At 32.2% G+C, this 24,927-nt stretch overlaps 3 protein-coding genes and 1 long non-coding RNA gene across 6 annotated transcripts; 2 read left to right on the top strand and 2 right to left on the bottom strand.

The window, feature by feature from the left end:
• Positions 1-47: 47 nt before the first annotated feature.
• LOC135838820 (putative ankyrin repeat protein RF_0381) lies at positions 48-9,714 on the bottom strand. Its single transcript, XM_065354596.1, has 4 exons — positions 9,046-9,714; positions 887-1,223; positions 407-805; positions 48-323 (listed from the first exon to the last, which is right to left on the bottom strand). The coding sequence occupies exons 1-4, from the start codon at positions 9,252-9,254 to the stop codon at positions 162-164; spliced, it is 1,107 nt and encodes a 368-aa protein (XP_065210668.1). The 5' UTR covers positions 9,255-9,714; the 3' UTR covers positions 48-161.
• Positions 8,603-11,180, top strand: LOC135838824 (uncharacterized). Its single transcript, XR_010557484.1, has 2 exons — positions 8,603-8,833; positions 8,975-11,180. It is a non-coding gene; the product is annotated as an uncharacterized LOC135838824 (long non-coding RNA).
• Positions 10,824-24,855, bottom strand: LOC135838823 (cytochrome b5). 3 transcript variants are annotated; one of them, XM_065354599.1, is made up of 6 exons: positions 24,626-24,855; positions 24,352-24,480; positions 15,242-15,370; positions 14,692-14,759; positions 13,866-13,920; positions 10,824-11,905 (listed from the first exon to the last, which is right to left on the bottom strand). In XM_065354599.1, the coding sequence occupies exons 1-5, from the start codon at positions 24,728-24,730 to the stop codon at positions 13,896-13,898; spliced, it is 456 nt and encodes a 151-aa protein (XP_065210671.1). In that variant the 5' UTR covers positions 24,731-24,855; the 3' UTR covers positions 10,824-11,905; positions 13,866-13,895. The 3 variants fall into 3 exon arrangements, with proteins under 3 accessions (XP_065210671.1, XP_065210670.1, XP_065210672.1); XM_065354598.1 differs by lacking the exon at positions 13,866-13,920 and having other exon boundaries at positions 24,626-24,842; XM_065354600.1 differs by lacking the exons at positions 13,866-13,920; positions 24,352-24,480; positions 24,626-24,855 and adding an exon at positions 18,540-18,948.
• On the top strand, positions 19,688-20,641 carry LOC135838822 (uncharacterized). Its single transcript, XM_065354597.1, has 3 exons — positions 19,688-19,942; positions 20,020-20,237; positions 20,318-20,641. Exons 1-3 carry the CDS (start codon positions 19,759-19,761, stop codon positions 20,579-20,581), a joined length of 666 nt encoding a protein of 221 aa, XP_065210669.1. The 5' UTR covers positions 19,688-19,758; the 3' UTR covers positions 20,582-20,641.
• Positions 24,856-24,927: the final 72 nt, after the last annotated feature.

Below are 24,927 nucleotides of genomic sequence, written 5' to 3'. Positions count from 1 at the left end.
TTCTGAATCTTAGATCGCATAAATAGGTAGGTAGGTAGGTACATGAGTTTGATACGATGTAACATGGTGTAATTAAAAAAAAAAACGTCGCTTACAAAAAAGTAAATAAAAAAAGAAACAAATTAATTTATAGGCAAGGCAAGAAAGCTTAAGATTTTGAATTACATAGATTTTCCACAACTTCTACGTTGTATTTCACGAGACAGTACTTCAATCATCTCTGGTTGAGATCTACGTCTATAATCGTGCTGAGCCAAGTCTAGAGCAGTTTCGCTTCGTTTTGTACGTGCAGTTAAATCACATGAATCGGCTTTTAATAATATCTGTAAAAAAAAAATGACGATAAATAAGTAACCTATTAGCGAAAGGATTTTTTTCTCAATCCGAATGTAAAATAGGTACCTACTTCAACGGTAAAAATGAAACCACTATCGACAGCTAAGTGTAAAGGAGTGAAGCCTTCGTTATTGGAGATATTCAGTTGAATTTGTTCTTTTTCGACTAATAACTGTACGACATCATTGTAGCCTTTACTAGCAGCCAGATGCAATGCGGTATTACCCTTTAAATCTTGAGCGTTAATTGGAACATCGTGTTCCAATAGCAACTTCACAATCGGAATCATATTTTTTCGAGCTGCGATATGTAGCGGAGTTTCTTTATAAATAGTTTCTAGGTAAAGATTCGTATGACGAGTGATTAAAATATCCGCTACAGATTCGCTATTGTTTTGTAAAGCTTCGTGGAGAGCAGATTCTTTGCGATCGTTTTGTAAATTTGGATTAGCTCCGTGATCCAGTAAAATCTATTTACAAAAAGATAAACCAACATCAAAAAATCATATTCACCGGTATACTTATCACACATAACGAAATTCTCAACTCACCTGCAACAATTTGAGATTAGCTTTTCCGCTAGAGGCGATATAATGTAAAGGTGTTCTCGACCTATCGTCGCCTTTATTAACGTCGCTAGCTTTAACCAAAGATTCGAATACATTTAAAATCTCGCTATTTAATTCGGTAGAGACGACGTGTTTTTTTATGAACATATGTAAAGCTGTTTGTCTTCCAAGATTGTGTTGTATATCTGGATTACAGCCATTGGTTAGCAATAGGTTGATCATTTCGGCATTGAATTGTCGACATGAGACTGCCATATGTAAGGCAGTTTCTCCTCTCGATGTTCTCGCATTTACGTTGCATCCGTTCTCACATAGCACTCTATAACAAACAACAAAAACATCCAATTAATTTTTATTACGTCTAATGACAAACGCTATTCGTTAAAGGGGTTTCTTTTAATTTAATTATTCTCGAGTACTTCTAATTGCTAGCGTTTAATCTTTTTTTCTTTTTTGCATTTTCAACAACACATTCGAAGGAAATTACACAATAATTGCCGAGAATATGTTATACGTGGAAGTTATAGGTATTGATTGCAATGGGTTCATTTTCGAGATTTAATTTTACGTATTATAATGGTACCTATTAGATATTTATTTGTTTATTGGTAGCTACTTATAATTTATCAGTTATTCATCTGCATCTGCTCATTATTAGATAGGTAGGTACCTACCAATAAATATTTTTTTCCCGCAAAGCAAGAGTTGGTACTTTGGAAATTCGAATCATCATAAATTGTGACTTTCTTTTCGAAAAAACAAGCTAATTTTTCAAAATTGGATCTTAACTTTCCTATTAGAAGGCGCAAAAAGGTATAGGGTAAGAAAGTACCTGGCTAATTTCTGGTTAAAATTCAAAAATCTCGTAAGTGAAATGTGAGGTTGAATCGATTTTCCGCTCAAGTATTTTTTTGAATTAGGTACCAAATATGAGCCTTCCAAGTTTATCAGATTTTTAAGAAATTGCGAATGCTTGAAAACTACGAAGCTCACCCTGACTCCCTGACTCCTCCCAAAGATGAGCATTTAAAAGCCTTTTAGCCATAAAACGTAACATAAAATTTCCAAAATCATACCTATAGGTTGAGGCCTCAATATATGAATTGAGGATCCATACTCAACCCATTACTCACTTTTCTCATTAAGATGAGAGATGGTAAAAATGAAAATGAGAAACTATCAACCTAAAACGAACCTCCTCTGTATAAACAAACAAAATCCTATTACAGGTTCTTATTCTTATTATTTTCGCTCCATTTTTAACACATATACAAGTACTTTTTACAGTTTTAAGGAAATTTAATTAGCTTGCATAGTTCAAAGTTGACATAAACAATCAACATTGTATCACGTAGCGATTATTGTTTCGATAAATTCGCTTCTTACGTGTCATTTGTAGAGAACAGTCAAAATGACTATATGTAAAATGAAAAAAAAAAAAAAAAAAAAAAGAATAAAATGACACATTTACCTTACCACCTTCCCGATTAGCGCTCGGTGGCAATAAAATTGCCAACTGCCAATTGTGAACTTTTGGTAAAAATTCGGGTAAAAGTTGGCAAAATCTCCACCAATGAAAACGCTTTATTTAATAGCCAACTTGACAATTTGTTGGCAAAATTTTTGCCAACTAATTGCCAACAGAGGCATATTTTTGTCAATTACGTATACATTTCATTTTGCCAACTAATTACCAACAAGGCAATGTTTTTATCAACTATGTACTCACATTTTCAAAATAACGGTTATATTTTTGAATTTTAAATTTCAAAAATCAAAATTGAGGGGAAGGGTTGCATGTTTTTGCTTTTTGACTTCAGAAATGGTATCTTTCCATAGTGTTGCATTTTTCCTGCCTATAATTTATTACTAAAATTTCCTGACCTAAGGGGGGTTTGAACCTGTGTTCTCCTGCATCTAAAACCCTACACTTAACCCATCAGCTACCAGTACTACAGGTTGTAATGGACATAAAATGAATTCTTATAATTTGCTTGCAGGCTCGTGTTGCTAATTGCTTTGATTTAGGTAGGCTATGTCAAAAAAATTAACGAATGTTTTTGGTTGTAAAAATTTCTTGAGGTACCTAGATTTTTTTTAATTTTAGTAATACCAAAAATTTTAAAGCTAAATTCAGAAATTTTTTAAATTCTACTTCAGAAATGAAATAAAAATAATAAAATCAATTTTAAAAATTAATAATTATATCAATTGAACTGAAATTATTTTTTTAAATTTGTTGAATTTTGTGAATTGATGTTTTTATTTTCATTGATTTGGAAAAAATTATTTTGTAAAATGAAATTTAAAAAATTTCTGGATTTAGCTTTACAATTTTTGGTTTTACTGGAATTCTTTTCGATCCATTATACCCATTCAGAATTTTTACAATTATTTTGTATTGATTTTTTTGAAAATTTACTTACTTTTTTCCATTAACGTGCCTGAATTAAAAAATATTTTTAAAATACATGTTTAATTAAAATTAAGTATTAGGTACCTATTGAAATTATAATTTGTTTGATGGAAGGGGGGGGGGGGTTCAAAATTTAAGTGGCTGCTTGCAGTAATTATTTCAAAATTTTTGTTCTTAAATTATTCTGCTTAAATTTTTCTGATAATTTGGTTCAAAATATTATTTTGCATTAAATTGTTTCCTTTTTGAAATTGGCGATGACTCTGTGGAGAATTTCTTTTTAGAAAGTTTGAAAAACCCCACCTTGGGGGGGGGGGTTGGTTAAAAATATTTAAAATCGTTCCTATAACCTTTCTTTTTCGTTTTTTTTTCTAACTTGAGTGATTGCTGTGAATTTAGAAATGTTTTAAAATACGAGTAGGTAGGTACCTACCTCGTAAATTATTTCGCATTTGTTCTTTTTTTCCCCCTTTTTTTTTACAAAATTTGACTGAGTGTAGTGATTTTTTTTTTGAAATTGGAAAATATGAAATAGGTACAAACTTTGAAAGAGAAACTATAGTAAAAACCAAAAAAATCAATTTAAAAATGTTGAAAATTTCTCATTTTTAATTGGATTTAAAAAAAAAAATCAAACTAGTACTAATGATTCTAGTTTAATTTTAAACTTAACCACCAAAATACTCGTATGCTAATTATTTCAATGAAAACCTCAAAATTTTGAGCACTGAAACATACTTAAATTTTGTAGCGCTTCAACTGAATTGTAAAAAAATTTAGCATCTGTAATGTCTTGCCGCGCAAGCGCATAGTGCTGATGTTGGCAAAAAATTGTCAAAATGTTGGCAATATTCTTCTAAGGAAATTATTGCCAACTTTTTGACAATTTATTTCCAACCACAGCAAGATGCACATGCGCAAATAAAATACGTGGCAACGTTTTGACATTTTGGTGGCAATTTTCTCTTACCTTCATTTTCTATTTCGTAAGTGCCAATTTTATACTCGAAAATGCCAACGTGGCAGTAAAAATGACAAAAATAATTGCCACTGCGCTAATCGGGTTATTTTCTGCGATATATTTCTCGATAAATATTTGAAACTACACCTGCAAGTTTTTAATGATTAATCAACGTTGATTTTTTTTTTATACTTAATCATTAGCATCTGAATGAGTTCGCGTCGCTTTTGAGTGAAAACCCATTTCATTGTACAGAATCAAATATTTAATAATTTACAAATAATTGCGATGAAATTCGAATAATACTCGTATATATTTCATGTTTTTTATCGCAACATATTATTTCCGAGAACTGCGATGTAGATATAACTTTATCTCTGGAGCTGAGAGTATAGTTAACAAATACCCACACAAAATCAAATGATCGAATAGGTATGTTTGATCAGTTGACTGGGAGCATTTTGCACAGTACTAAGAAAACAAATTTTAGCTCATAGAAAAAGATGTAGTTAGCCTATGAATAGATGAATGAAACGAACTTCAAAAACCAATCCAAGGCCAAGTATTCGCATTGTATTAAGCTTCATGAAAAAGTTTAATCGAATAGGTAATCTCTTACTACTACGCGGTTGAATAAACTGCTTAATGATTTATAAAATAGCGAACTATTTTGTTTTACGAGAATAATCACAATATGCAATAAGTAGCTTATTTTTTTCTGGTCGCTTGAAGTTTCACCGCAATGCAACAATAACGGCTGGTAAAATAATTCTGAGAAAATGTATCGCACCTTAATGTGTAATTTGATCCAAGGCGTCGTTTTTTCCGTGTAACATTGTTTAAAAACTAAAACAATTCCGTTTCGACAAAAAAAGTATACCTACCTATACAATATACATACCATTGATTAATCCGAAAAATGCATAATACATAATTAAAATTGTAGGTATTCAATACGTAAAGGTATCAAATCTCTTTAAACAATACCTACTAGATATACTTAATTTTGAACTTGAAAGGTTGTTTATTTATTTATTTTCTAAACTGAACCTCGAGAACATCTCACTTCTTGGACAGAGGCATATCAATGAAATGAGTTTAAAGTTAGTATTTATTTAGAGTTAAATTGAAGGAGCTGGTGAGGAAATGATCATGGCTCAAAATCCACTCAGAGTCAAAATTTCAAAGAGAGAATACAGAGGAGTTAAAGTAGTTAGATAATTCAAAATGGGAATCGATAGAAAAAATTCTCAAGTTATATTATTTTAGGAATATTTCCGAATCATCGTTTGAAGTCAATTAGGAAGAAAGAAACCTAGGGTTTCCTCATGTGACCTTGGAGTTTTTTCTGCGCCCCATCTCTCCAAATATGACTTAGGAGGTTTGAATTTTGTAACTTTACGTCAGTGGTGCCCGGAATATCCTGGAAGGCTGAAATTTGGCAAGTATTTTCGGAATGTTTTTTCACATTGGGTTCTTTTGAAGGTTTCGATATTTCAAACAGGTACTGTAGGTATCTACTTTCCTATCGAAATCGGAATCGATGAGACACCTATCATGAAGGTGAAAGGTATGGGTAATAGGTAATATATGTAAATAATTATGTTAGGTAGGTCTAGGTACTTTATCTTTGACAGTGCGTCAACAAGATAATTTTTCCGATTAGAAAAAATGAATTAACAATGCAGTGAGAAAACCGTCATACTCATCGATGATCAATTGCAAAAAAATTACTCCTTCGTGTGATTACACCAATCACACTTTTTTACGCCAGCCATAGGATTAAAATAGCGATACGTTGATACAGATGGAGAACATTACGAAAGATTTTCGTATTTTTAGATGCATCTTTACAAACAAATGCAGATAAACAGTTACACAAAATCGGTTGACAAAAGGAGAACAAAGAAATCTACACTCAATACACTTGTTTTCAAAACAACATTTCAACAGGCAAATGGAATGGTATAACTGAAAACAGGTGAGCACAATTGCTTCTTTTTTTTACAATTCGACCCTAAATGCGAACCCATACTCATTCGAGTGGATGAGAATTGAGAATGCTTTGCCCGTTGGCCGTTATTTCGCCATTTCTCTATTGTGACAAAGATTTTGATTAGGTATCAACTTGGCAGTATTTTAAAAACACAATTCAGAATTTTTCATATAGACGTACTTCCTCCATAAAGCTTGACAATATATCTCAAAAGCAAAGATGGGGCAATTCTTCATAAAAAAACTGATTTTCAAGCAAAAACCCGACATTCTTTTTGGGATTCTATGATTCTTTTCACGAGTGACCGGAGTGACCAATAAAATTCTAAGCGCAAAAAGTAAAGCACATAACAATCAATTAATCCGCTCCTTTGGATTAGTAGATTTTTGCATTTTAGGGGCTTATCTATTTGACACCCTGCATCCAAAAATGAAATTTGAAAGTTTAAATTGGGTAAACTACAAAGGTCTTGGAAAAAAGCAAACTTAACCACTCAAAATTTTTAACGACGTAACAAATCTTTTACAAAAGAAATAAAATTTAGGCTAGAAAATTAAAAAAAAATCGAGAGTCGCTCTTATGACAATTTAGTGAAATACGCTTCAGAATCGCGTTCTTTTGATTCTCTCGATTCTGAATCGCCCTATCTCTGCTCATGAGTAACATACTTACTTGGATATTATCTCAAGTAAATGTACTTTCTCAAAGAAAGTAAAGTTGATAGAATTTACATTTTCGTAAATTAACATTTTTTTCGTATCAAAATCATGTTTTATAAATGCACGAATGCTGGACAGGTCAATACATTGTATAGCTGATAATCATAAGGAAACGTGTTGTAGTCGACATGACGGTACATAACTGACCTACCCGAACTTAATTAAATAATTATGTACAAACAACAATGCATGGGCTTGGGCTATGAGATGACAATTATCAACAATTTAATTCAAACGAGGAAGTTGAATTATAAGCAAATGCTGGGTGCTAATACATGGCAATAGCTCATCGCTCCCACTTTGTTTCTCTTTCATTCAAGAGAGAAATTTGAAATGCTACACCTACTCGAACAATTTTTTGTTTTTTGAATCCGCGGAAATCAGTGTGACCAACCGAAACAGTAGATAGAAATTTTTTTGGGGGTACTTGGGGTACTCGAAATTTCTGCGCACCCTGTACCTATTTGCCTACCTATTCAGATTTTTCTAGTGAAGTGGAATACAAGTTTAAGTATAGGTATCATTTCTTGAAAAATCTCTTCCATTTGTGCTTTTGTACTGATTTGAAAATGAAAGAGAGGGGTAAAAATTTACTAGAGGCTCGTTATACTCTTCATGGTACCGGGGCTCACATTTGTTTTTGTCAGCTCTGGCTGTTGATTGGCGGTATAGTTACATTTTACATAGGTAGGTAGCCTAGGTAGTAGGTACTAGGTACATACAGGGTGGCCAGAAATATCGGGTACCCCTAAGAAAGTTTTTCATTAAAAATATAGGTTGGCAACGTGAAATAGATGCATATGATTGGTGGAATGCAGGGATGTCTAGCTAGCCAATAGCCATTAGCCATTAGCCGTTAGCTTATTGAATTTTTGACGTTTAGCCATTAGCCATTAGCCAGCCAATCAACAAAAAATTTAGCCATTAGCCAGCTTTAGCCAATTGATTGTGGCTAAAAATGATTGGCTAAAATTGAAAATAAATAGGTGAGTAAATGGGTTTCCTGTGGGTAAAAGAAATAAAAATAAAAATTTTAAAATTCGTAATAAAAAAATCAAAAATAAAAGACCAAAAAAGTAGTTTGACATTGGCGTATCTGGGGTTCTTTTTCTTAATTTTTTTCAACGATCGTTGTTTTTCTAATTTCTAGAAAATAAATGAGAAATCAGTTTATGAATATAATCAAATAATGCCTGAATGCAAATAATTGTGATTCACATTTGTGAAATAATAATTATTTCCTAAAACTAGAAATTCTATCTATAATGGAAATGTGCTCATTTAGAGGAGTATTTAGATGGGTCACTCGATTTTTGAAAAATTAGCCAGCTAATAGCCAGCCAATAGCCAGCCAATGAAGAGACATTAGCCAATAGCCGTTAGCTTAGCCAAAGCTGTAAATTTTTCTAGCTTTAGCCGTTAGCTTTAGCCAATCCCATTGGCTAGACATCCCTGGTGGAATGTTATCTCTCCAGTCCAACAACCAATCATGTGTTATCATTATTATCATTCACTGTGACCAACCGAAGTATTTAGTTAGAAAACTTTTTTAGGGGTACCCGATATTTCTGGCCACCCTGTACATCCACAGCTGTTGATGCTGAGATAGAAGATGAATACGATATATTTCCATAGTTAAATACGTTAACAACATATTTTCAACGTGAATCACGAACATTGTATGACTGTATAAAGCAAATGAAGCTCGTCACAAAGCGTCTAATGTTTTCAAAACTTAATTTACGTGAAATTTCAAACAACAATATTACACGAGTGCTTCAAAGTCATTGAATTCGTTCCACAGAAACATCACCTCGTATTTATAAACACATGGCAGGTAATAATGAAACCTATATAATTATTGAGGATTCTAATGGACGTAGAGCTAGGTACCTAGACCTACCACCGAGTATATGTAATTTCTGCAATCAAATCATAATAGGGTGCTTTCTGTTGCTTACACACTGTATGTTAATAGAATTGGTTAACTGGAGAGACGACAGTCATGTCATGATCAAGATAATAATTATTCATTATCCTTCTATTTACCTCACTATCTTCACTTGGCCTTCGATAGCAGCATCCAGTATGGGGGCATTTCCGGATCCATTCCAATCCAATTGATCGATATCAATATCTGCTTCATCATTTTGGAGTAATTCTGTCAGTGCTTTAACATCTCCCGTTTTGATGCTCTCCCTTAACAAATCGTGATAAGAAACCGGCTCGTTTTCAACGTTTTTATTTTCCAGTTTCATATTATTGATATTGATGAAAGCGCGTAACTATATCAAATAATAGCTAACAAAAAAGATTATATCATTTTAAAATGCCGAATAAAACGAAAAACACTTGAACGAATAATTAAATTTAAAAATGTACGGATTAATTTACAATTAAAGGTATAAAATTCGATAATCAACCTTCCACCAACCGACGGTTCAAACAATGTACTGACGACTAACGTCCACAGTTTTACACACTGTACACTGTTGCCCACACCTTAATCAACAACGACTACCACACGTCACACATTCGCAATCGACTGAATCAGTGAATCACTTGCTATGTTGCAGGGGAAGCGACCTGCAGACTCACAACACACGTGAACAAGTGAATCAACATATTGTTGTTCGCTACAGGTTGTTGTCTTCGTCACTCAAATGCCAATGGCAATTGGGAATTCGGAGTTTCATTCATATTTTTTTCTCTCTCTTTCTACAGCTTCATTTGATCTACCTATAAGAGATCTGAATACTGGATTCTACTATGTTGCCAGATTAGACGACTTCGGCAGTTCGGCTCCAAATAGTTAGAAAAGGAGGACTGAAGAGAGTACTTTTTTGATTTTTCTTCTATCCTTTGACCACAAGTAAAAGTTGAGGCTTCTATCATAAAAAATTGTTCGATTTAAATTTAATTTTCCCCCCATTTTTTCATCCATCTTTCTTTCAATTTAGCAAAAAATAATGCATTGAGTGGATTGTCTGATAAGTATCTTGATCTTGCTGGAACTTTCAATCATAGAACTTGAGTTGTTCACTAATTTCACTTTTCGATATTTTCATGTTTGTGGTTTTCTGCTGAATAGTATTCACTAAAACTCTTTTCAGATTTCTCACGGTCAGTTAAAATCAAGGTATCTAGTCGACCCTATACTGAAACAATAGAACTGAGCACCTTATAATAGGTTTATGATTTTTCAATTTTAAAAGATAATAATGAAAAGTTAAAATTGCATTAATCCTGCGTAAAGATTTTTTTCATAATTTCGCAGGAGTTAGTACCTACTATGTAGTCACCGCTGGAGCAAGCCATAAAATTATACGACAACGACATGACAATTTTCACGATCCAACAACAAAATATACTCAACACAGACTATTTGAAGAATTATTATTATAACCATGAAGTGCTCAACGCCACTTCAACACGACTGGTACACAAGGTGTCCAATTAGGCTGAACTTTACTCTTAAATTTTTTTCAGGATAATTCCAAATAATCCGAATTCCGAACGTAATAAGGTGATGTCCATTTTCACTCAGCCCATTCCAATTCAAATATTTCACATCGTACAAAAAAATCATGTCCAATAAATTCGGAACTTGTGAGGGGAAAAAATGGAATCAGAAGTCCACTGAATTGATCGAGCCTACTGTGCAACATGAAGAACATTTTTGAAATGAATTTTCCATCAAATAACTTTCAACATAACTACGTAGGTACCATACTTAGCTACATATTACATGATAATCAAAAAACGTAAATTGTATCACTCAACGCAACAATTTCTCACATAACTGGATACCAAAAATAACGATTCAATGATTGTACGTAGAATTGTATTTATTACCTCCTAAAATTTAATTTCAATATACATACCATTCATTGGAATAAATATAATAAAATGTTTTTATAACGCATTTCTTAAACAAAAATCTATCGATTTGTATCAAATCGAACACACGTCTAGAATTCCACTCAGTTCTAATATTACAAATATCAACTAAAGTAGAAAGAAAAAAACTGCGGTAATCACCTACCATTAGATGTGCTTCAAAATCAAGAAGTCGTCTAATCAAATTTCAGATGATGACAAATTAAAATTGAATAGAATTTAGGAAGAAATAACACGGCTACATCATTTTAAAATGGCGGTATGGCAGTTATGAAATATGATATTGCTTTGTAAAAAAATCTGCTCGAATCAAATACAGTATACTACGTATAACTCTATTAACTACCCTATTTCGTAACATCTATCACGACCAATTCCATGGTAATAAAGATGAACGATATGCTAATACTAAGTCTGTATAGGTAATTAGTATCACATAATAAAATGCAACTTTTTTTTCTCTTTGAATATTTAACACATTATGTATACATTTGTTCCCTTGAAATGGATATTTCATATTACATGTTTTAATTTAACGTAAGAAAAACAAAAATATAAAATAAAAAAATTGGTAAGGTAATTTTGCGCGCGAAAATACCAACCATTGGTTTAAATTTCATACAAAAAAAAAATCAGTTTCTTTTCAACAATTGTAAAAAAATATTAACATAAAAACTTAATACAACAACCCATGCTTATATCATTTTAATATGCCTATTCCCAATTTCTATTTTTTTTCTTTTTTTTCGCTGTTTCGAATAATATATTATTGAATGAAATAAATAAAAGAAAATAAACATACGAAAATTAAAATTCAAATAAAATTTCTTAAAAAATGAAAGAATACGTCGGGAAAAGAAAAAAAAATCATAAAATATAGCTGTAATTAAAACAAATGTGGAATATCGAAAAATTCTCCTCTAGAAGTCATCACTTGGCAAAGAAGAATCTATATATAACGGTGGCAGCGATCGCCAATGCGGCTGGAATGACCCAGGCCGTCCATGAGCTGTAACAAAATTTAATTTATTCTTTATTAATTATGAATCGATTGATTCGTTCGAATGAAAAATAAAAAAATATGTATATTATATACATATGTAACATGTATAACTTACGAAGGAAACTTTTACTTGACATAAATCGATCGAAATGAAAATAAATGGTGATTCTGACATTATGATCTTTTGGTGCGAGAAAAAAGATGGCAAAACTTCGAAATATCAAGAATTTCAATAGATGAGATTGTCAAATGTGTACCTCTGTTTTAAAGTAATTCAATTTTTTCAAAAAATGAATTTCATTAAATAGAGTGTTGCCAATTTTTGGAAGACCATTTCCATAAATTATTTTTTCAAACCTGAAGAAAATTCATTCATGCGTGAGCAAAATGTTGAAAATACTCAGACAAACTGAGTTCTCTGGCCAAATGGACGATGTCGTACTCCTGAGGTTATCGATGACTATATCCCTGCTTCCTCAGTATCAATCCATAAAAGTACAAGAATAAAACAAAACAAAAAAAAAAACAAAAAATTGCAAAAATTTTCATTTTCCAAATTGTTTTAATTTTTATCATGAAAATAAATTTTCGAAAAACTCAAAAGCAGCTAATTGATGTTTCTCTGAATTTGAAAGCCCCATCCAGCTATGTTGTTTAAAATGGTAAATTTTCATCGAGATTTTCTTACTTAATCAATTTCCAAATTGTTTCAGGATTTTGTACCTATTGATATATAAATGTGGCAACTCTTGTTTCGCCTATGGATCCCTCCGAGACCAAAAATTTTTCATACGTGTCGAGTTTTTCTTTTTTTTTTACCGATTTCTCATGTTGAACCACATAACGAACGAATTTCAGTTTTTTTTCTGGCTTAACTTTTGTGAACATAATTTTCAAGAGGGAGGGGGAGGGGTTCTGCGGTCAAAATCGAACAATAATTTTCCAAATACAAATTCTACGACAAATAAAAACTTTCCTATCCAGCATTCAAAAGTCGAGATAAGAGGTAATGGAATCTTTTGACTCGATGTTGCATTGTACATATTTTTATTTCATTTCGAACTATTCGTGACAGGATAAGAAGTTTCCTAGCAGGAACAATGGACTTTAATGATGTAAAGATCAACGTAATAAATAATTTTTATCGAATTAAAAATAAAAATATACATTATATTACATCCAACACACCACGTAAACGACCCAACCTTGAACAACGAACACTATCATTTACATGCGAAAGAGTATTATAAAGACAGTGCGACAATAATATAAGAATAAGAATTAAAACCAGTCATCCAACGTACTCGTATCATACACAGTTACACACGAACCATTCAAAATACTACATCTAAATATAGTCTGATATGTATCACCTACGTGCTCACATTTCACTTGGAAAATGAAAAAATAATATATCGAACAACCAGACAACTATAGGACTATAGGTACATACAACCAACCAACCAAATCAAACAAATTCTAGATTCGATCTAATAATAATAATACTGTTAGTGCAGAAAAAAAAGCGTTACGCCGTGATCGTGAAATTACCACGAAAGAAAAAAAAATTCACTCGAAAAAAAAGCTCGACCTCGTCCACTTCGAAAGCATCAAATTGTCAAATACGTTAATGTCAACTTTTAACGAAAAAGACGATGAATTTTTTAACGAAATTACTTCGAAGGCGTCGATAAATATACAGCGTTCAACTGATAATCACGTCACACGATCAAAATATTATACAACGTTTCACTATGTATTCCAGCACACAGACAGGAAATTTGAAAAAAGAGAAAAAGAAAACACCTTGGAATTTTTTCCGTCAATTTTTCACATGCTAAGAACACTGCCAAGTGAAGAAACCGAACCGCATGCATTAAAAAAGGTCGTCAAGCGAAAGGAAAATATATATTTTTTCTCTATAGTATTGAATTGCGCCGGTAAAATGAAACACGTTTAAACATACCCGGGTGGAAAATTTATTATCTTCGAGGTGCTACAAAATACAACAGCAGCGCCAACTACAAAAATATCAAAATGGATATTAATCTTCCCCCCTCCAATCAACATAGTAAGAGAAAAAAAAGGCAGCCTGTATTTCTTTTCATGACGTATGCTTAATACGCATACCTATCACAGCATAATATTATAAAATTCATACAACAAGCAGTTCGAAAGAGAAAAAAAGTCATCAGTTATATGACAGTTGAACGAAAAATTTATCCGAAAAGCTTAGCGGAGCGTAGGTTCAAAATAAATCTACAGCATGTACATGTATTTCTCTCGGTATCGAATTTTGCAAGCGGATTTTCAATTAAAATAGAATACCGGGTAAGCTTATCATTGAAAACTGATCGAAATCGAACAATTCCTTCGCAACGAATTAGAAAAAAAAATTTCCAAAGGGGCTTAGTACGTGGATTGAAGAATCATAAATAGGAAATAGAAAATCTTACTGGGTGCTTTCGTTAAATCTCGCTAAAGTAATCTGATCACAAATTACAACAATTTATCGAATACCTTCGATACAATGAAACGAACCATAAGGGTCAACGTCCTATCCTCGTACACGGTCTTTAATAAATTGCACCATATTTTAACTAAACATAATGGAAAAATAAATTTCCAGCCATTCCATTTTGTACATACAAGCATTCTCTAATCCATACATTCTGAGCTGATTAATAAAGATAATTTTTCAAAACATTGACCGAGTTCATAAAGACATCAACTTGAATGGGCAAGGTTGAATATCATGTACGAAATTCGATTGGATTAATTCGACTATTTACCTTGACGTATCGTTATCGGTAACTTCCCATTTCGGTTTTTCTTTCGGAGCTTCTTTTTTTCTATCGGACTGTAAAATTGAAAACACATTTACATTAATTATTTATAAAGTATGTAAACAATACAACGTGTAACGTGATAATAGGTAAATTTACATCGATTGAAAGTAAATTTTGCTTTGATTGAATGACCGATTTAAATACGTGAGAATTGTTGCAGCTGACGAAAGTAAGCAGCAATTATACGATTTTTTTTCGAATATCGTCGATATACAGGGATACATAACAATTTAATTTTCAAAATACATATTTTTTTTCATCAACGTTAAAATTACCAACCAATTTGTATTTATTCTATTTCTGCAGCGAGTAATAATACGATTTTTCGACAACTTTATTCAATCAGATGGGTAAACGTAAATTCATCCATCGTCGAATAATAATTGTACCTACAGCTTTCGAACACTGCTTCACGTTTGGTAAAATAAACAAAAAGCAATAACGGTAGCAAACGTTTCGAATTATTAATATAAACACTCGAACGAAACCATACCTCGGCTAATTCGCCAATTTTGTATTTTGTCATCATTTCACGGGCATCACTGGAATGGCCTACATCTTCGAATTGTTCGGTTGCGTCTTTTCCAGCTTGTTCTAAAAGTACTTCTTCGCCTCCAGGATGCTGAAAATGAAAAACGTGATGTTTCCATTAAGTCGAATGAAAATGGCAATTCAAATTCATAGCACTTGCGAACGTGACGATTAAATTGTATTCTACTACTTTTCTTTTTCTCGCCAACTCGAATGTAAAAACTTCATTGTGAATAAGTAGGTAGACTAATGTAAAATTTTGAATCAAATTTTACATCCATTTTATATTACATTTGTCGTCACGGAGATAATATGAAGGGAAAATAGATATTATATTAAATGAAATCCTAATAACTCTATTCGATGGCTACTTGAGTGAACCATCCTCAGTAACTTTTGTCAATGCTGAGGTTTCAGTTGAAAGCTTCTCCCAAATATCACGATTCTCATTTTGAAAAAATCTCCAGATACCTACTTAGTGTTGAAAATTATTCAAGAGGGGACTTCCAAAATATTAGATCACATATTTTCAACATAAGTGAGAAAAATGTATTCCCCAAGACCCGATGTTTCAAAAAAAAAAAAAAAAAAATGTCATATGATCTCAAAAGTGCGAATACAGTAGATAGGTGTAACTCCAGGAACTTTTTGCTTTCGTAGGTACATATTTCAACTACTCGAACTAACGCATTTTATTGAGACCTTCTGTAGACATCAAAGAGAAAATTGTGTATTTTGGAGGCACATTTTTCAAAAAAATTCCCTAAAATCTTGAAAAGTTCGAGTGGGTTGCTGTGATTTAGGAAGTTTCCATTTTGGTCATCGTATTTCAACTATACCAACAATCTTGCTTTGAGGGGTACTTTCACTTCAACTTGAATGACAAAAAGTAGCATTCTTCACACTTAAATCAAAACTGGACCTAAAAAAGTAATTGAAGTGTTAATTCGATCCAAAACGACTTTACCCTGAGTAGCAACTCGCTACTTGTTTTTTTTTCATATATTCATGGTAATTTTTTACCTATTTTGAAAAATTCAAACACCTGTGCAGCAGAAATTCATTATACGAGTGATGAAAGGACCGGAATCAACGACTGTGATCAACACGAAGAGACATACTAGAGGGCCTGAATTTTAGAACACCCATAATCGCTTTTTTTGATTTTTTTCTTTTAAATTTGGGACATTTGGTGTATTGCTTCAAGAAGACGGTTTGAATTCGAAATTTTCGGTTTCCAAATCAATCAAAAAAAAAATGGAAACTAGATGTTCAGTGTTTTAACGCCAAGTGTCCTCAATTATTTATTCACCACTTTCCATCAGGTTAAATAGCCATAAAACACAGAACAAAAATAAAAAGAAGTCATCAGTCAACTGAAGAAAGTCTTGTTCTAAAAAACATGATCTTCTCGTGCCTTTTATTTTCTTTAGTACTACATTGAACAGAGGGTTTTGGAGAAAGTGAAACAAATACGTCATCATATGAATGTCTCGATTCAATTTTTGGTTTTACACTACAAAAATTGGCCAGAGACTCGAATTAAGTCACATTCGGTCACGAATTAAGAAAATATCTGATATTCGCAGTTCTAAAATTTCTTAAAATTTTAATTTTAACCCTTGTGAGATTCAGAATTATAAGACTTCTGGAATTATACAAGACGGTATAGAGACGTTGTAGAGCTTTTCTTCATAAAATTCACTAGCAGTAGCAGAATTTGATAAAAAATACTCCAAAAGACACGATTAGGATTATGGTAATATGATGCAATTACGTCGATGACTTCTGAACAGTTCAAATCTAGTCACATCAAGACACTTATCTTCTACGGTAGGTATCATTATTCCACTTTAATTTTGCAACAAATAAATAGATCCCTACGTACTTTAATAATTACACAACATGTAACAATAATTCGTAATCTATTTGAATTATCACGACAACCAATTTGAAAACGCTGCACAGGTAAGGTACTAGAAGGTAATACGTATTAAGAAAAATTGTTAAATTTCAATACAGAAGAAAAGAAACACTCAAAATGAATTATTCAGAAGAAAAATTCACCCAGTTTCTCCAATTTAGAATTTTGATGATCCATACAAATTGATATCTCCATTAAAATTTCCATGTTTACTCATCAAATTCTAAGTAGAACTATCGAGTAATTTGAAGCATTTCTTTTAAATTATACAAATATGCTCATTTTTAAAAACTCCGCAATTATTATTTTTTAGTTATTCGGGCAACAAAATGCAACAATAATCAAACCGGATTATCATTTTTCATTATTTCGAAAGCAATAATAAGGTTGGAATCGGCCACATAGGTCATTTTTGGTGTTCGATACGTTGAATCGTTTGGTTTCATTTTTATTTTATCAAACGAATGAGATAATTTCCATTGAAAATCATATTTCCGATATCATCGGAGGTGTATTCGAAGGTTAATCATGTGGAAGACAAAGACAATTAACCGAGTGACCGTATAATTTCTTGTAAACGTGGTCTTGTGATTCTGATCGGCCTATCCCTGTAGCAGGTGTTGACGTTCAACACAGCTGAAAGTGTTCAAGTAACATATTTTTTATAGACTAAACCTTCGCTAAACTTGCACGATTTTTCATCAAAGTAGAAATTTACAAGTTTAAGGTTTGAAGTTTGATATCTTATCAATTTTGTGACCGGATCCACATGTACAAACGTACACGACGAGTCGACGACGAGCTAAGAAACATAATGTAGGCAAATTGGGTAATTCAATAATGTCTAAAGCTCGAGCATAGCTTTGTTCTATTTCATGTTATATTGTCAACCCGATAAATTGCGAAGTTGAGAGTAGTTTCGATAGTTTCGATGTCGAAGCACATTATCACAAATGGAACGTAAGTATGTACAGAACACGATGCAGTATGCAGTGATATGTAAAACAATCCACAATATCCATATTCCATGGTATTTCATGTGAAAACATTAACCGACTCGTAATAAGTAATTAACGATTTTCTCAAGAAATGGAATACTATAGTACGACAAAAGTGAAACCAACGTGAAAATTATCACACAGATATCGTTCTACATAAGATAATGAAATTCAGCGAGACTGCGGTGCGGTGTATTAATGTCACTGCTGTAACTGTTAAGAAATGTAATGCCATTTACTTGTGCCATATTACGAATATGTAATACAAACCGATACTAAATATAGAATACGATTATGATAGAAGAGATCTATATCTTTGATAATTATTACATTTTTACCTCGTTTAAAAATGATGTAACGTCGTATACGGCATTATTGATCACTAATAGAGGTTTACTACTGCTACTTTTTTGTTTTACTTCTTCGAAAGTAAATTGTTGAACTTCGGTGGTCATTTTGGGTATAGTTTAATAAAGAAATATAACAATTAATCACGAATTATGGTTAACAAGCGGACACTTTTCGAATATCTATCTATTCAACGTATACGTAAATCGCAGTTCGCACACACACACAACACAACTTCTTTCCACCGTAGCAATTTATTAAAACGAAAACGAACACGGCAACTTTGAACTCACACCTACCAGTGGGTACTAAAGTTTGTACAGACGAAACAGTTGTTGAGCATTCAATCGTCGAACGACGCACACGCACGAAAAAGCCAAGATACCTACACTTATCGTGACGTAAAGTAAAGTCACTTCAGAATATCTTTAGCAAAGTGATATAGACCAGTACAAGTGTCTCCACTCCCAACATAAATGGCAGTCAGAAACTGAGTTCACGCAAAACTTCTCCAATAGGGTGCGCTGGCAGCGTTGTGGATATTATCCTTATCAATACAACCATAACAAGCAATGCATTTTTTCTGATTTTTCACCATAATTTTAGTAAATTTAGAAAATTTTGACAACATGATGTATGGTTTTAATTAATTTAATCAATAGTTATGCCTTGTTGCTGCGTACCCAATTGCCGAAGTGGTTATCCGGGCGAACCTAAACGGCGAACATTTTCAGTGCCCAAAGTAAGTAGCCAAAATTTGAGTTACGACATGACCAAGTCCATTGGTTTGAAAACTTGATGTTCTATAATTTCAGGGTCCACCAGATTTTTTGAAACAATGGCAGAGAAGTATTCCTCGCGAAGGTGTGAAGCCAGGGGACCGGATATGCGAACTACACTTCCGGGATGATGAAGTGGTGAAACAATTTCAAGTTTTAGTAGATAAAAATGGAGATAATGAAACCTTTAAATTGGAGCGGGATAAAGCTTATTTGAAGGAAGGAGCAGTTCCCAGTATCTTCCCAAACTGTCCGAAATACCTTACAAAAAAATGCACCATGAAAAGAAAATCGCCAAAAAAAAGGTCAATCTCCGTAATATCAAAAACAAAAAGCAACGTGAAAAAAAGCAGGTGTGGTCTTATTTTAACAGCATTTCTTTGGTTTGGTTCGTGCTGGTGGTGGTAACAACGATCATCCAGATGCTGTGATGTTTATTTACATCTTCAGATTATTATGTGTTTATTCTCTTGTACAGCCTCCTAAAGGGAGTAATGTTGAAAATAATTATATGGTCGAAAACTTCCTAAAATCTTCAGATGTTCAAAGCAAGGATGACAAAGAGAAATTAGATCACTGGAAATTTACATTAGATCGCATTATTGATAATGGAGGTATACTTAGTCATTAAAGTGATTATTACTGTTATAAAATTGCTATATTTTTGTGTAATGCTTTCTCTTAATTGCAGATTCCTTGGAAGATGTAATTTTTGAGCCGTTGGCCACGAATGACGCCATGCAACTGTTTGCTGGCTATGTTTTCAAGAAAATTAAAAAATTCGTCCAATGTTCTTCTTGTTTAACTACTGTATTGGGTGAAAAAAGTGATAGAGGCATTTATTTTAAAATCAGAGATAAGTATGGCGTTCTCCACACTCCCAGTAACCAACTTTGGGCATTGTTACAAGTAAGTACATATTATATCTACTTTCAATGATCAGCTGAGGTGATGTGCATGTACACTCACTATACTGTTTCAAATTTCAGATTTTGGAAAATTACGTAGCTGAAGAAAGAGATGAAGGCGGTATGAATTGTGATATGTTCTTCAATATTGCTTATTGTATTCAAGAAGGCGATAGAAAAATTATTTTAGTTGGCTGCGAACAGCATCAGGCAGAACTTACAGCCAAAATAGTTCAATATTATATAACTGTTAGGTTATTCTTTTTATGTTCCTTTGTTAACCGAGAACGGAAATTTGGAGTTAAAAGTAAAAATTTGAGAAAAATGTCCAGGCTTACTAAATGAATTTTAAATTTATTTGTATCTTGTATTTTATTTTGAATAAATGTCTTGTATCAACTGCAACTAATGAATTTCATATTATTTTACAACCTTCACTTTTTTGAACATGAATTTTAATTTTTGTAATTGTATCTCATATCAAATTTTGAAAAAAATGTCACGTATCAACTACAATCAATAAATTTTATATCAATTACAAATTTTTGAAATTTTTCTTCATTTTTTGAACAATTTCATCTTTATTTTGCAGAAATTAATCGCTATTAAAATTCTCATTTCCGTGATGTATTACTTTGTTGAGCTACGATTTTCATTTTCATTCACTTATTTCTAAAAAATTGACCCCATTGTCGGTGAAAATTTGAATTTTGAAACGAAAATAAGAACTGCATTTTTTTCAGTTTTCAAATTTAAATTTTAAATTGCTTACCCAACTTCATTTTTGTTCTGCCCTCAGTAAAAATCCTAGCTATGTCACCGCTTGCAATGAAAAAGAAAAGAAAACTGAAAACATATTGGATTTCTAGATATTTTTTTTTCAGCCATGACTTCTGTTACTGTGTTCTGTAGCTTATTAATAATTTTTTTCATTTCCATTTTAATTATTATGCATATTTAAAAAAAAAAAATTAATCAAGATTTCATTTTCCATCATTCTTCACGTATTATTGCGTAATTTGAATACGAAGTTCAGGAAATTGTTTATCCACCCTACATGCAGCGCCACCTAGGGGTAGAGTTTTGCGTTACATCAAATCGACGGCCATCTACGGAAGCAGCGGCTTATGGGAGTGGAGACACTTGTACTGGTCTATATCACTTTGATCTTTAGGTTCAAAGTGAATTGTCCAGTTGAAAATAATTATGTCACGAGGCATCTTTTTATCTCCAACTTGAAATGTATTTTCAAAAAAATCCGCATCTGGCTTTAATAGATATAGGTATTGACTGAGTATACGAGTACTATATACAGACAACTGACTGAAATTTGAGCATCCTGTGCCTGCGTTAGTAATACGCAGATCAACATGCGCATGAAAATTTCATGAGATAAATTTCATCAACCAAGAAATGCGAAATGAAAATAATTATAGGCTACATATAAATACAGGTCAGTGACGCGAGATGAGAATAGGAATGAAGCTAATTTTCAATTTTGAGCTTCTTTATTCCTCGTTGAGGTAAAAGTAAGTTCTGAACAAGTGAACAGTGCACTGAACTGTAATAATGCAAAGATCTCATTATTGAAATCAAACTTTTTGATAGCACTTTTTAGTTTTTAAACTTGAAAGCTTCAAACAAAAAAACAAAAATTTGTGACATCATCAAACAACATTGAAATGAAAAATTCAGTTTGATTGTTTGATTTTGATTCACTGTAGGTTTTTTAAAAATTTTCATCTCGTCTCTGTTGAAATTCATTTGATGAATACGTAACTACCTATACCTATCTAGAGTTCAAAAAAATACAATGCCTAAACATGAAGGGCCCATTCTGCTCAACATCTACACGATCTGCCAACATTTTTGAACAATTTTCAAGATGACCAAAAAACAAAATACTTATATGGATTCCAACAAAATGCATCCAACTTACTCATTATAGCGACAAAATCTTTTTTTCATTTCAAAAATTCAAGAACGAAAAATTTGTAACGAATCATTACTTTTTCTCTACCTATTATCCCAAATCATATTCATCTTCGAGACTTGGAATTTTATTATTTTCGTTCTTCTAAAAAAAACCTGCAAGTTATTACGTACTAACGTTAGCTTGAAATCGGCCTTGAATTCTAACGTAATAATTTGGTATCATCAATGTTAATTTGAAACGTTTGGCTGAAATGAAATAACAAACATTTTGAATAGGAATATTATGGGTACCTATTTTATGACGTAAGAAGGGAAGTGGCGAATTATTGTGCTTATCAATCATTATTAATATTTTATTTTATACTTACCTAGGTACATAATATGAAGTTCCTCATACTCGAATTTTTATCAATCAAATTATAAAATTTCGGGTTCAGAAAATATTTGGGAAAAATTGGGCATTTTAGAATACATGCGAGTAGTAAAGTTGTTTATTACTCTGATATTTTTAACATTCAGGAATAGGTAATTAGGTACTGTATTTTTCACGATATCATCGAATACTTAAGACAAAACATGGGAGGAGAAATCATAATATACACAACCTATTTTAATATTTACAGAAGGTTCAATTTACTCGTAATAGCAAAAACATTCTTTCTAATGTAATAGTTTTTGTCGTTCTTATAACGATGATCATTTTACACGAACTAAGTTAAGGTGTTGTGTTGAAGAACAAACAACATCTCAAACTCAAAAACAAAACGAATAGGTATAGTTCTGTAGATTTTAAAATCGGTCAGTAGAAACCACAGAACATCAAGCTGACACAGCAAAATCTTACCTACTCACTCTTAAAATTAAAAATAATCCCTTTATGAACAAACAGGATTTCAATGATTTCATATTTATAAAAATTAATTTTTTTCATAGAAGACCAGTAGTTACTTAGTAAGGCTTAATTAAGTACTTATATTTATTTTTTTGAAAAATTCAATTTGATGATTTGTTAATACATACTGTAATTTTTGAACACGATCAAATATTCAAAAATGAAAATCGGTGAATATGTGATTACTGACATTACTGTTGAAACTGGTTTTTAATCAAATCAATTTTTAAGTATTTTTCAATAGAAATCAGAAACTGAAAAATTCACGACTTTGTTTCTGCTTTTTTTTTTTTAGTTGGATAAATCACGTACTTTTTCCCTTTTATTTATGTCTTTCAACTTTCAAGTTTGAAAAGTTCAAAATGTTTTGATATAAGCAAGTATATACCTACTTGTTGCAGGATTACACAGCAAAGAATGTCTCATTTGCCCCCCCACCCCCACAAGTTATACCATAAATCTGAACTGTTGAAAAAGTGAGGTAGGTAGTCAATAATCAAAGGTCTTATGTTCAAATAACCAGATTAACCAAAAGTCATTTTCCAAAATTAATCAGACATTCAATATCTGTCATTTTTCTAATAATTTTTTCAATCACTCAAAAATTGAATACCTATCATAATAAAGTTTCATCAGATATTATTCTTCTCGTTAAGATAAAGAATAAAACTCTGTGTTGCTGCCTTAAAATATTCATTTGATAATTATTCTCAAAAAATATAAAAATCTGTACCAAAAATGACGATACCAGGCGCTCATGAAATTTGCTACACGAAATCAAAATTATTTTTCGCTCCTAAATGCCCTTACAAATGACATTAGTCATCCATTCGATAATTTCTTCAAACCCTCAAATATAATATAATTATACAAATACGCAGCTCGGTGCATTTTAGGCCATATTTTTCCATTTTATTTTTCTCTTCTAATATGGAGCATTAAAAACCGGTTTCGTTTTTGTACAGGTCACTGATGACATGAATCCAAGTTGAGTAAATCTTTGTAAGTATTTTCTTTTTGAAGAAATCACTCGTGTTTAGTATTGTTTCCTAAATTATAGAGCAAGTAAGAGAGATACCTACAATTGTCAACCGTGACTCTCTGTTACTAATTACGAATTATTACTCTTATGGAAGTTATGGAGCTATTTCCAGCAAAATAATTAGTCACAGGCATACCTACTCGTACCTATAAAATTCGTATACGCTTTGAACAAGAAAGAAAACACATCCTCGTTGAAATAATACCGCATCAAGAAACTACAATTGCGTTAAGAATTGGTACATACTTTGGAAATTTCGCCAATTTTGAATTTCTTCATCAAAGATTTCGCTTCGGTGGTGTGGCCTATAGCGTCGAAACATTCGGTGGCATCGTTACCAGCGGCATCTAAAAATACTTCTTCACCACCTGGATGCTGGGAAAATTGGCCAAAATTGCAACATTATCACAAAATTAAAAAATTTTGGCTCGTGCCTAAAAATCCACTCCCAAAATGCCAAAGCATATAAATTTAATTTTTGTTATGTTCCGTTTTTATTTTTCAAATGAATAAATTTTACCTCGTGTAGAAATTTAGTAACATCGTACACCGATCCGTGTATGATGAGCCATAAGGATTCACGTGAATTATGATTCGACACTTCTTTCACAGCGAAATTCGTCATTTCTACGGCATTTATCGACTCACATAGTACAATTATTAGCACCTACTGATAGTTCGGATTAATTTCATATTCAAGTAAGAAACCGTTCGACAAAGGTAAGCTTAATGAATATGCATTGAACCTACACACCGAAAGTACCTAGGGTAAAAAAAATAAGTATATAGACCAAGTAGTTGGATCCTCTAAGGTCATTAAGC

The sequence above is a fragment of the Planococcus citri genome, chromosome 3, assembly GCF_950023065.1.
Source record: "Planococcus citri chromosome 3, ihPlaCitr1.1, whole genome shotgun sequence".
Taxonomy (NCBI): domain Eukaryota; kingdom Metazoa; phylum Arthropoda; class Insecta; order Hemiptera; family Pseudococcidae; genus Planococcus; species Planococcus citri.
Note: the sequence above shows the minus strand (reverse complement) of the source record. Positions and strands in the feature narration are given on the sequence as shown.

Coding starts and splice junctions, on each gene's coding strand:
- LOC135838820 (XM_065354596.1), bottom strand. CDS start 9,254: ATGAAACTGGAAAATAAAAACGTTGAAAACGAGCCGGTTTCTTATCAC. Junction 1,224..9,045: donor GGCCAAGTGAAGATAGTGAG/GTAAATAGAAGG, acceptor TGTTTGTTATAG/AGTGCTATGTGAGAACGGAT. Junction 324..406: donor GTTTCATTTTTACCGTTGAA/GTAGGTACCTAT, acceptor TTTTTTTTACAG/ATATTATTAAAAGCCGATTC.
- LOC135838822 (XM_065354597.1), top strand. CDS start 19,759: ATGTTTATTTACATCTTCAGATTATTATGTGTTTATTCTCTTGTACAG. Junction 19,943..20,019: donor TCGCATTATTGATAATGGAG/GTATACTTAGTC, acceptor TCTTAATTGCAG/ATTCCTTGGAAGATGTAATT. Junction 20,238..20,317: donor AACTTTGGGCATTGTTACAA/GTAAGTACATAT, acceptor TTCAAATTTCAG/ATTTTGGAAAATTACGTAGC.
- LOC135838823 (XM_065354598.1), bottom strand. CDS start 24,730: ATGACGAATTTCGCTGTGAAAGAAGTGTCGAATCATAATTCACGTGAA. Junction 24,481..24,625: donor TTACTAAATTTCTACACGAG/GTAAAATTTATT, acceptor CAATTTTCCCAG/CATCCAGGTGGTGAAGAAGT. Junction 11,906..14,691: donor ACCGATAACGATACGTCAAG/GTAAATAGTCGA, acceptor ATTTTGTTACAG/CTCATGGACGGCCTGGGTCA.